Below are 12,382 nucleotides of genomic sequence, written 5' to 3'. Positions count from 1 at the left end.
AATGTACAAAATAAAGCCATTAAACTTCAAGCTGACCCAGGTAAAAAAAGTCTTTTTACAAGTTGAAAAATCTATTGAGAATTTTCAATTTAAGTTCAAATGCTTTGATCCTTTCAGGACCAATTTGACCAACAGGCAACGTATTATAGAGAAAAATCAGGTTGTTTATTATGTTTTAATTCGACATTAAATACTTTAAGTTTGGTCTCCAAAGGGTTAAGCAAAACTTAAATTATAAATATAAAACTTGAAGAGAAGGCTGCCCGACTTATTTATCCATAAATTAAAAGGATATGGATACATTGCGAGCAACAGACAATTAAATAATTTGCCTTACTTTTCTCTAAATACTGTTTTATAGAAATATTTACAGATTTTGTCTATTAATGTAAGATATTTGCTTACTCTCAAAGTGCATTTCGAATGTGTTTACTGAGACTGTACTTCGTCAGACACTCAACTTATTTGGATTCAAATAAACTGAACTCAGCAGAAATAAAGTGAATTCATTCATTCATATTCCGTTTCCAATTGCGAGATGAGTTATGCATGGCCATGTTCATGACAAATAATAACAACAATTGAAAATCGTGTGTGGCATTCGGTAGACAGAGACAACACAGCGACAGCAGAAGAAAGAGGCACAACTTGATGCAACGCCAATGTAACACACAAAAATCCATCCGTCATTCAGGAGTCATATTCAATCATGTATTCAATGCAAGGCGTATTGCGTTTTGGACATGCTCATGTCCATGCCCAGGCCCAGGCGCAGGCCCAGGCACAGGCCCATGGCTGTTGGGCGAAGGCGAGTTTACATTTAAATAAAAGTCCAATGTTTACAAGCCTCCATTCCAAATACCCAATCCCCTGAGCAAACCCAAAAAGCAAACTCCTCGAGCATTCGTCGGTCCCCAGAGTGAAAGAGAGGGAATTAAAGAGGGAGGTAAAGAGACAATGCGTATGTATAAAAGAAATAAAAAGAAAACATTCGTAAAGTACAAATTTCATTAATATAGACAAAGTGCAGAGTTTGTGATACCCTGTACAAATACAACACATAATTTGACTTCCAATTCAAATATACCAAATTGGGTCAATTCAATTTTGAATTGGAATCAATATAATGGAACGACATGGTAAAGGAATAACTAAGTAAGATCTAAAAGATCTGACCTGTCTGAAAGGTCACTTTTGTCACTTTTCTGCCATCTTAATATACCCTCAAAAATCCATAGTTGGTAAAGGGTATGCGAAAACGAAGAAGAATTGTTGTTAAATATTTGCATTTCTTGTTTTTCTCTGTGTTGTATGTGTTGCGTCAATGTTGCCTCTTCAATCAATAAAATGTCAGAAATGCATTGCAGACAACAAAACAGAATCAGAATTCCAAATCTGAATGAGAAACTGAACAGAGACGAGACATTGAATGACTGACTGACTGACTGGTTGACTGAATGGCTGGATTGGTTTGAGTTCTTTTTTTCATTTTTTTTTTTTGGGAGGTAAAGCGGTAGGCGGTAGGCGATGGTTGAGGCATGGGCAGGGGTGCTGAGGTTGGCTGATTTCTAGGCATGACTGATATATGGCTTGTATTGACATGGACACAGTTCTTGACTTTCATTTTGTTAGCATCGTCGTCGACGTTGTCGTCAGCCACAGAATCAGAATCAGAATCAGCGTCATTCTCATCGTCATCGCTTCCTGCAACCAGCAACAGCAACAACAAGTCAACATCCAACATGTGTGAATATGTCAGCCAGTCAGTCAGTTCTTCATGTTTGCATAAGGTCTTAGTAGTAGTTGTAGTAGTAGTACCAATTCCGCACCTCCTCTCCTCGAAACACACTTCTTTTGATCCATTGAGATTTACATAACTTTCCGACAAAGGCCCCGCAATTCGTTTTGAAAATTGCTGGCGCCGTCTGAATTTTGATTTGTTTGGAAATATTCTGCTTCTTTTGACTTCTCTGTTCCCTTTTCTTTTCTCTCTCTTTATTTTGAGCAAATATGAAAATAAAATAATAAATAAAACAGCAACTACAATACATTTGCTTAATTTATGTATGCCCATTCTCGAGACTCGCCCCACTCACACACAATTTTTATTGTTAGTTTTTGAATATCTGTTTTGTACTTTGCGTTCATATCACATACAGACACACTATATAACCCCTATATTAAATCTGATAAAAAGTAGGAACAAATTCAAATTATTGCCCGGCACGATTACAAGCAATTTACGATTTAAGGTTGTCCATATAATTTCTCAATTTTGAATGAAGCAAAAAAAAATAGATACAAAAACCGTTTATCAAGTCGGAGAGGTCGACGTTTAGATACTCTTTGTGAATCGGAAGTGAGACCGTTTAAAAAAGGAAATATGAAAAAGAAAAAATATATGAAAAAGAACACAATAAAGAAAAAATGTTTTTATAAATAGATAATATAGGTATAAAGGGAGTTAATTATAATTAATGAATATTTTTAGATTTGAGTAACTTTATATAAGTTTGAAAAAATTTACAAAAAAAACATCGAATTCAATTTGGGAAATTCTTGAAATGTAATAATATATTAGAAAAAAAGCTCAATTAAACTAATTAGAACATTTTAGTAATAAAATAGATTTTTAACTGTAAAAGTCAAAACAAACTCCTTGTGTGAGTGGCTTTCTCCAAACGACTTTTGATCTGAATATACCCCTCTAATAATGCAGGGTATCGGAAACTGTTTTGCATTTAATGACCCATAACGTTTAAGGTTGTGTCTTGCTTAACTAAGTTATTTAGTTTTTTTTTTTATGCGCTTGAAATTTTTAAATTGACTTCCATTTTCATTCATTCATAATGTGACGAGACATGCAAAATATTTTATTTTTTCTCTTTTTAACTTAGCTAATCGAAAAAAAAAACACAAAATTTGATGATTGAATTTTTACGAGCGCCATAAAATGTTGAAATATTCTACTAATTGATTTGCCTAATAATGACAACATCCGGTCTATTAAATGTGTTAACAACGAATTGAGAGAGGTGAACAAAATAAAATTGATTTGAAAATTTTAATGCAATTTTGATATTAATATTCCAAACACAAGTTTCATTTTTATATCTATCTATTTTTAATTGAGTGGGCAACAACTCTATTCAGAATTATTTGAGAGAAGGAAGGGAATAATATGTATTCTTACGTAATACTTGTCTCTTTTCAGTAAGATTTTGAGCTAGTAGTTTAATGTCAATTCCTACATATTGCTTAAAACTTTCCTTTATCAATCAATCTTACAGAAGAAGACTTTTTTAGTATAAATCAATTTATTATTGGCGAGACTTAATAAATTAATATTAAATTAATAAATAACATTCATGATGTAGACTAGCCAAATTTATAAAGAAAAAACTATATAAAAAAACTATAAACTATAAACGGATGCCTTTTAGCTAAGAAGTTTTTCAAGGTACACCTTTCATAGTTCTTAGCAAGAAAGATATCTTTTTTACAGCCACCTTTTCCTGACTTAAAGTGATACCTTTTGTAAAGATAAGTGCTTTGAATGAATCTCAAATTTATTATCTCACACATTCTTGTCACAAAATCAGAAAATAGATGAGACAAAAGACAAATTTTTCTTTTATTTCATATGGTGGACAATTTTTTTTAAGGACTCAACAAAGAACACAGGTTTTTTTTACTTTTGACAGCAAATTAAAGTACCAACCATCTGATATTCTTTCTTCTAAGCCACACTGAATGCAAAAAAAGAAACAAAGTGTTACATATCGGGTTACCTGGGTATATACTTTACCCACACAATGCTAGAACATCAAATTTCACATGTTCAGTGGCAGAAACCAGATTCTAGCCAAAAAGATTATAGATCACATAGATCTCTTTGTTATTTCTCTCCTGTAGCATATGAAACTACTGGATTTCCACTGGTGATGTTTATCTTAATTCGTTTGTTTTCATCAAATTACAAAATTGCGTGTGATAACAATCCGAGAGGAGAGAGACACAGGCTAAAGTTGAGTCGCTCTGCCTAATCCCCGAGAGCTGTCCATCAACTGAGGTATTAAGTAGAGAGATATTTATCATAAATGCGCAAAGAGGCGGACATTCGTTTGTAGGGTGTATAGGGTAAATCCCTCACCCTTATATCTGTGTAGGTCCTGGCCCTGGCTAAGTGCCATTGTATTGTTATTCGACTGTTTCTGTCAGGAGCGCCCCTTCTTTTCATTATCATCATCATCACTTGTGTTACACATATATTTTGTCAGTTGAAAAGTATCTAGAATCCAGACTTCTTTCTATGCACACTCGGCTTATTTAATGCATCAACAATTATTTCCATCAGGATTTCACAAAAAGTCGACAAAAGCAAACAAATTCCCTTGGCCAACAGCTGCCAGACTCGACAACAAATTTTCCAAAAACGGGATTTATGTCCGTTTGTTTGTCTGTCTGACTGTCTGTCTGTCAGTCTGTCTGTCAGACTCCTTGTTATGCTTAGCGATTAGCACTGAGGTGAGAATATTTCTTTGAGACATGCAAAAAGAACAAAAACCGCAAATATTTTTACTTCTTAACAAAAGAAACATTTTCTATTGTCTCTATGTCTAATTACTTAAAAATAACCATAGTCATAGAATGCTAGCTAAACATAGGACTGCAAAGGTATGCAAAGTCGGAAAAATCTAACAGATTTACAAACACTTATTAAATGAATATGTTGCATAATATTTTTTACTTTTGTGAATTTTTACCTAATGTAACTTCTATACGCTAAAAAGTTTCTTAACATTTCAGGAATGTACAAGTCTAATACCAACAAAATTTTTCTTGATTCTAATATGGCAATAAATAAACAAATTTACAAATTTATGTTAATTGCATTGTTAAGTTTTGTACAAGACAGACTTTTATAGGAATTGGTTTTTTGTTAAAAGAACAAAATAATGAAAGTCAAACAACATTTTAATCAGTCACTTGGGATAGAAAAATGACTGTAATACTTTACACTGCCCACAAAGTCACTTCATATTTCAGTCATAATGAAAGCTTATATTAAGTACCTACTTAGTAGTACCTACTAAACATCGAAAATTATTCATTTTCCTCACCTTGGAAAAGCTCTGATAATGATATCAATTTATTGGAATTTAATATAACAAGTTATACAAAAGCCATGAGAAATTTGACAATATAAAAGCTGTTTGAAAGGTTGATTACAGTCTAGTTAATTTAGTAGAATATATGTGATTTAAAGTTATTCAAAATCAAACACAAGAAACTAAACCTACAAAATGAAGTCTCTGAATTAACATTCTGAACATGTGTATATTCTTCTTGTAATTCATTTGATTCAAAAAAGTTGTTCTATTACAAATCCAATTAACTTCAAATCAATTCATGCTGAGACATTGAAAGCCAATTATGTGATTTTTTATCCCTATATACAATATATTTTTTTAACAATTTACATTATAGTAGCCCTCATATTTGTATGATACGATACTCATATCATTGATAGATCGATCAAATGAGTGGAACACTGGTAGCTGCCAGCAGATGTAATCAAAAGCGTTTTGCTCTTGAATGCTTGGTCACCGCAGGCCTCAAATTAATTTAAAATGGATATAAGAAAAATAAGAAAAAACCTATATACATATTCCCATTTATAAGACTGACCGCCGCTGCCGGTTCCTTTGTGGAATAAAAGCCAGTTACTTTAATGAAACACATGTCGGCATTATCCAAACGCACACAAAAGACCCAACATATAGATAGAGAAGCAGAGGGAGAGTGAGCCCAAAGCATACAATTTATGATTAATCACAAGATCGATGAGAAAATTATGTTTATGACAAAAGGCAGTTAAGGCCAGTCGGAGCATTAATCTGCATTTTCTAGACCCCCAGAGACCCCCCGTCATTGTCTCGGAGATGACAAAGCGTTTATGGCGCATATAATTATTAGTTGCCGGCCAAAGATCAGATGGAAAACTCGTACACCGAAGTCGTTGTAGTTGGCAAAGTGGCAGGAAATGCTACTTAATTTGTCTTTCAGTTTCTCTCTCTTTCTCTCTGTCTCTCTTTTTCTGGCTCCTTTTCTATCTTTATCTCCCCTGAGAGATAATGTCTTAAGTATCGGCGACCAAAATGTCATTAATGACAATTGCTTATAATGACTATAAGTTTGCCTTACCACTCGCTGACTGACTGACTGACTGACTGACAGCATGTATAATTTGCCTCTATATAAGTACAATGGAGCCGTGGCTACTGTTAGATCCAATCCATGGGAGACAACTGCTATATACATATGTGATTATGTGATCTGATCAAATGGGATTTCTCTAGTTTAGTGCCCCTTTGATTTACTTTCGCATTCTCATTTGGCGGCTCATTTCAAATATGATGTGATATTTTTTCAATCTTCTTTTCCGTTTCTTGTTTTATTTTTTTCAAATCAATTAAAGTAATTTTTATGTTAATTCGTTGCGGTTGATTGAAGTTTGGTCTTTGTATTTTTGACAATCGATTTGAATAAAATTTCAAGTCATTTGACTTGATTTGAGTGTGAAGTCTGTGTCAAGACTTGTTAAAGGTTTTTTGTTCTTTTCTCGGTGTTGTTTCTGGTTAAACGACAATTTGATTAATCGAGGAACTTCCTGTAAGGCAAGTTGGTTGTTAATTAATACTAATTCTAAATTCTACTTTGAATTAGCTTACTTGTTTTATTATTTTAATTACATTTTTTATCATTTAAATTATAGAATTTAGGAAGGAAGAGTCTCTTAACTTTCTTATCTGTAATTCGTTTGATTTGAAGAATAACTTCGTTTAATTCACTTTGAAATTACATACCAACTTCAATCTAAGACAATTATTTTGTAAATAAATTTTAAAACAATTTTAGCAAAACGTCTTTCAAAAAGCTAAATCAAATTATTTTTTAAATGAACTAAAATTGTGGCTTTTAGTTATTTTTCTTTAATTTTTTGACCCTCCCAAAGATGAAAAATTTCAAGAAATTTTTATTTACGCTCTCCGCACATAACAAATTCCTTATTTCATCATTCACTTATTGAGAAAAACCTTTCCACAGCAAAAACAAAAAATGAATTACAAAATGCAGCCGTAAAAAAAGAGATATTTTTGTATGTGTATATATATAGAAATATCATGAAATACCAACATGCGCAGAGTTAACCATTAATAACTGAAAACCTCAACAATGTTGTTGCATTGTATGGTATTTCTGTTCACAGACAAACAAAAACTAAAAGAGAAATACGTAATTATAACGCAAAAAGACCGCGACAAACTCATTTGTCCATAGTGAAAAATTCACATTACATACGAACGCACAGTTGAACGCAAAATATATATAAAGAAAAACCAGTGGAGTGAAGTGAAGTGGATTGGAGTGAAGAGACGATTAAGATTGGCAAATGCCATTTGAGGTAGGATGGTGGCAAAATTGCCATGACAACAAATCAAGCATCATAATGTGTCAAGCAATGCCCAGCAAAGGAGGTGCAACAGAAGCAGTGCAAAGCAGTTGAATGACGGGGAGGACATGGGATGGCAAGAGGAATAAATGGATGGATGGTAGGCAACTGCCAGACGCATTACAACGTAATTGACGAGAATTGTCAACACTTTGGAGTAACCCCCCGTTGCTACAAAATGCACACGACACCTTTTCGAGTCCACCTATCGGTTCCTCCATCTCGCGAGTTTCCCCTACCTCCCAAGCCTAAGCATCTCACTCTCTCTCTCTCTCACTCAATCTTAGTGGATGGCCACTTACTTTATTTATCGCAATTACCGATTACTGGCCAAGTTGTTGATGACAAACCAGTTTAATTCCTCTTGTTGCTACCTTGTTGCTCGATGGCAATTGTAATAGCAATTGCTGGAAATTCTTTTAATGCATTTTTTTGCGTACTTCCTTTGGGTTATTGTCATTATACAACGTACTTATAAAAGATCTATTAAGATATGTGAAGAAAATTATTCGCAGTCTCTTCGGAAATGTTGAAAATGTTGGTATTGCGGCATAAAAAGAGCTTTGAAAATGAATGTTAAAATTCACTCGAATTAGAAAACAATTTATTTTTTTGTGCTAATTGTTTACTCAAATATTTTAAATTTATTTATTTAACATTTCGTATTATTTAAATAAATACTATGTGATATTTGAAATTATTCTCATGCTTTTTTACTGTAGCAGATAACCGAGTAGGAAGGCAAAGTGCAAGGAGCTGCATTCTTTTTGTCAGTGTTTTGAAGGATATGAAAAGAAAAAAAATTGTTTCAAGAGATATGTATAAAGAGCAAGATTAAGCAAGATTAATGGATATCTAACACACATGAAAGGGCTATATGAAAGATTTCTCATCCTTGATCTGCCAGCTTCTGCCAAATTCAACATACAGATACATACAATAGCCTATAAAATTTCCAATTGTATTCAAATAATAAAACTGAAACAAATCTATTAAAATTTTAAATATTTTAATGTATGTCCCAATGAAAATAAATGTTCTTTAAACCTAAACATAACCTAAAGTAGATAAATAATAAATAACTTAAAACAACTGCAATAAAAGTTAACCAGAAGCAGATGAATAAAGAATAACTTGAAACATGCAGCAAGGTTTTTTTCGTCTTATTTGAAATATAATGTAAATTAAAAAATTGTGGTGTGCTTGCAACGAATAACTATCGAGTAACCGATATCTATCGATTATGAAAAAATGTATGAAAATAATCGAAAATCGTATGCTGTAAAAAATTCCAATTGTAAGAAGTATCAATGCAAATACTCTTTACCCTACCTTAAGTTGCCTTATCGCAGGCAATCGGTTAATGATGACGACTATAGCATGGACAAACCGAAACCCTAAACAAGAAACCATCAATTGCCATGACTGCTGGACCTTTGCGGTGGGTTTTGTTCAATGACAGTTGACGGTGCCCTGTCAAAGGAATATCTGTCAACAAGTTTCAGTCATGTCGTTTTCAATTTTCGGTACAGCAAAATGTCGGAGCAAAATTTATGGAAAGCCAGGATTAAAAAGCAAAAAAAAAATACCAGTACTGCCAGCTAACGAAAAACTGAGAAGGAAGGGTGAGTGAGGGTGAGGACACGTTTTGAGATGTTGCAAATTATCGAGACATTTTGGTCGTATATTTTACCTTAAGCTCTCCAAGCTCGTTATAGCAAAGTAAAAGATCGATGCCATCGAAACGGGGGAGAGAGCTAAAGCAATTTTTATGCGTCTGCATAATGAGTTGTTGCTGTTGCTCCTACTGCTGCTGTTGCTGCTGCTGCTGCCTGTGGCTGCAACTGTCGGTTCGATAGTTGGCAGTTGGAAGTTGCAAGTTGATGTTGAAACTGAAGTTGTCCAACGTCAGGCGGTTTGCTGGTATTGCTGTTGCTGTTGCTGCTGTTGATTATCCCTTGACAGGGCATCAAATGCGAAAACGACCGCCCAATTTACATACAATGCACATCAATCCAATGGCAACAACAGCAACAACAACAACAACAAACATCAAGTACTGCTACTGTCACTGTCACTGCCATTTACCCTGCACCTTTGTGGCATCATCAGTATTTCCTTTTCGTTTGTTTTTTTTCTCTCCCTTTGTCGTATCTCTTTGCCTCCTTGCCTTTTGGAGCCCCGACAATCAAGCGTACTTGTTTTCCAGCCAACTTCAACTTCAACTCCAAAAAACGCAGGGAAAAACTTTAGCGGCCATGACACAAAGATTGACAGCATGTCGTCGCTGTTTGGAAGCCTGATTGACATGAGTAATCAAGCAGCCGAAATGTGCCCACAAAACGCAGCCAGAAATGACACTGACAACAGTGAACCAAGCCAACCAACTGAACCAACCAAGCCGATACCGGCGAAACCCACGAAACCAACCAACGAACAACATTGCGTTTTGCAGCCTTTTTGACTGACAGTAGCAAAAGCTGCTTTCAGTCACTCAGTCAGATATGTATGTGTATTTGTGAATGCGAAAAAGGCTATTTCGGTGATGGAAAAAGGGTTTTTTTTTTTTAACGAATCGTCGACAATGGCCAAAGGGAAGGTTTTACTTGTAATTGCAAAAATATACAGCTTTTAGCCGACTATAAATTATTTAACTCATTTGTGTTATTATTAAATTTATGCTAGTTACATGCAATTTTCTTAATTTAATAAGAAGTTTTTGCCCTCCCTTTATATAATTTTAGAGAGGATTGACTTTTTGCGAAAGATATATATTCTGAAACCGCCAAACTCCAATCTTTGCTGAAATCTTTAGTTTCCATTGAGGCTTTTTATATTTTGGATTTGAAGCAAATTAGAATATTTTTGTGACGAATTTTATTTCAATTTATTCAAGGTCATTTTGAGGACATACAAAAATGAGCAGGTTGCCTGTGTAGCGACATTTCGACTCTTAAAAAGTGAATTTTACCCGAACTAGTTGGGAATTACTACTTTTTCCCTTCATTCTAATCAAATACTTAGTTTATGCTTATATTTTTCAAGCATCAATAGAATTATATTCAAAGTATTTAAACTGTGTATTAAAAAGCTATCGTTCTATGCGAGATATTCTATTTATTTGCCGTAACATTCTTGTTGTCATGCATTCTTCACATTCTCAGCTAATTTACGCATCAAAATGCAAATTATAACGATTGTTATTGAATTCGCTTCAACTGTCCGATAGTCGGATAATCCGAAATCCTTTTTCTTAGTCGAATGCCATTGTCAATTGCCTTTGATGAAGGCGACACGACATTGACAGACGGTAGCCGATTGACTACTGACAGCAGCAACCGCATCTTGGATTGCAACTGCAAAGACTGGCTGGCTGGCTGACTGACTGACTGACTCCTTGTTGTCCTCTACGATCTTGGAGGGATCTTCAAGGCAATTGCAATTCTGATGACTTTTTGTCAGGCCTGATTGACGTCAACGACTCAACGTTTGCCTGGCATATAAATCTTTTCTTCTCGTTTGTTCTTCTTTTTTTTCCAGCTCGTTTGTTCAATCCGTGTATAAAGTTGCTTTGCTTGCTTGGAGTTTGGAGGGGATTAAACATAAACAATGCCATTTTAAATTGGCCATGCCAAAAGGCCAATGAATTACTACTTTGGGATTGGATTGAATTGGATTGGATTGGATTTACACATGCCATACAAAAAGAAAAACCGAAAAGGTCGATTGCATATATGTTTGTATGTAGGTCCATAATTGCAGGTCTTTAGCCTCTTTCTAAAGCGAAAGCAAAACTGAACTTGAACCGAAAATTGGGCGTTACTAAAGTGGCTAAACTTTGCTTTCGAAAGTTCAAACTAATTTAGTGGGGGGCACTATAAAAGCTGCAGACTGAACTCTGTTTAGACACAGTTCACAACCTACCGAAGCCTAGCTAAGATCAACTCATACATTAGCAGCAGAACCATGGCCCAGATGGTAAGTGAATTTAAATCAAACAAACTAAAATTAATATATTTATTTTGCTTGTTTCTTAGTTTTTCACTGCCTTAGCCTTAGTATCGGCCTTTGCAATCCTGCAGGCAGCTCCCTTCCATGGACATGGTGGACATGGTCATGGCGGTGGTGCCACAAGTCATGCCTCTGTGCATTTGACTTCTCATGACGATCATCATCATCATGAGGATCATCACCATCATCATGATGATCACCACGACTCTCATGCCGAATACGATTTCAAGTATGGAGTCAAGGATCACAAAACTGGCGATGTTAAGGCTCAGAGTGAATCACGTCATGGCGATAAGGTTACTGGACACTATGAGTTGATTGATGCCGATGGCCATAAGCGTACTGTTCACTACACTGCCGACAAGCACAAGGGTTTCGAAGCTCAGGTCCATCGCGAGAAGGTCCATCATCATTCCGCTCCCGAACACCATCACCAGCAACACAGCGGCTATGAGGGCGGACACGTTGACTTCGAGGAATTCGCTACTCATTCTGGACATGGTCATGAGGATTACAGCCACCACGGTCACGGACATGGTCATGGTCACTCTCATGGCAGCAGCTCATCTGGCTACTCCTTGAAACAGGAACATGGCCATGGTCATTCACATGTTGCACATGAGCACAGTTTTGAGCATGGACACGGTTACCATTAAGTTGCACCACCCATTAAGAATTGTTTTGATTCCCTTGTTGCATATACCAAAAAAAATGTTTCAGTTATAATTGTTACTAAACCAAAAATAAATCAGGCAAATATTTTCCAAAAGCGAAATAAACCGACTTTCAATTAATACCAACTATTTGAAATTTTCCACAGGAATCAAAAGTTGAAACAACAATTTTTTTTAAGTT

The 12,382-nt window shown here is 35.0% G+C and overlaps 1 protein-coding gene across 2 annotated transcripts; it reads left to right on the top strand.

The window, feature by feature from the left end:
• The first annotated feature begins 9,015 nt into the window (after window positions 1-9,015).
• On the top strand, window positions 9,016-12,271 carry LOC6643719 (histidine-rich glycoprotein). 2 transcript variants are annotated; one of them, XM_002066411.3, is made up of 3 exons: window positions 9,016-9,141; window positions 11,057-11,494; window positions 11,554-12,271. In XM_002066411.3, exons 2-3 carry the CDS (start codon window positions 11,483-11,485, stop codon window positions 12,181-12,183), a joined length of 642 nt encoding a protein of 213 aa, XP_002066447.1. In that variant the 5' UTR covers window positions 9,016-9,141; window positions 11,057-11,482; the 3' UTR covers window positions 12,184-12,271. The 2 variants fall into 2 exon arrangements, with proteins under 2 accessions (XP_002066447.1, XP_046866937.1); XM_047010981.1 differs by having other exon boundaries at window positions 9,016-9,151.
• The last annotated feature ends 111 nt before the right edge of the window (window positions 12,272-12,382 follow it).

This window comes from Drosophila willistoni, assembly GCF_018902025.1.
Source record: "Drosophila willistoni isolate 14030-0811.24 chromosome 2R unlocalized genomic scaffold, UCI_dwil_1.1 Seg200, whole genome shotgun sequence".
In the NCBI taxonomy this organism is placed as follows: Eukaryota; Metazoa; Arthropoda; class Insecta; order Diptera; family Drosophilidae; genus Drosophila; species Drosophila willistoni.
This window is presented reverse-complemented; position numbering and strand designations above follow the sequence as displayed.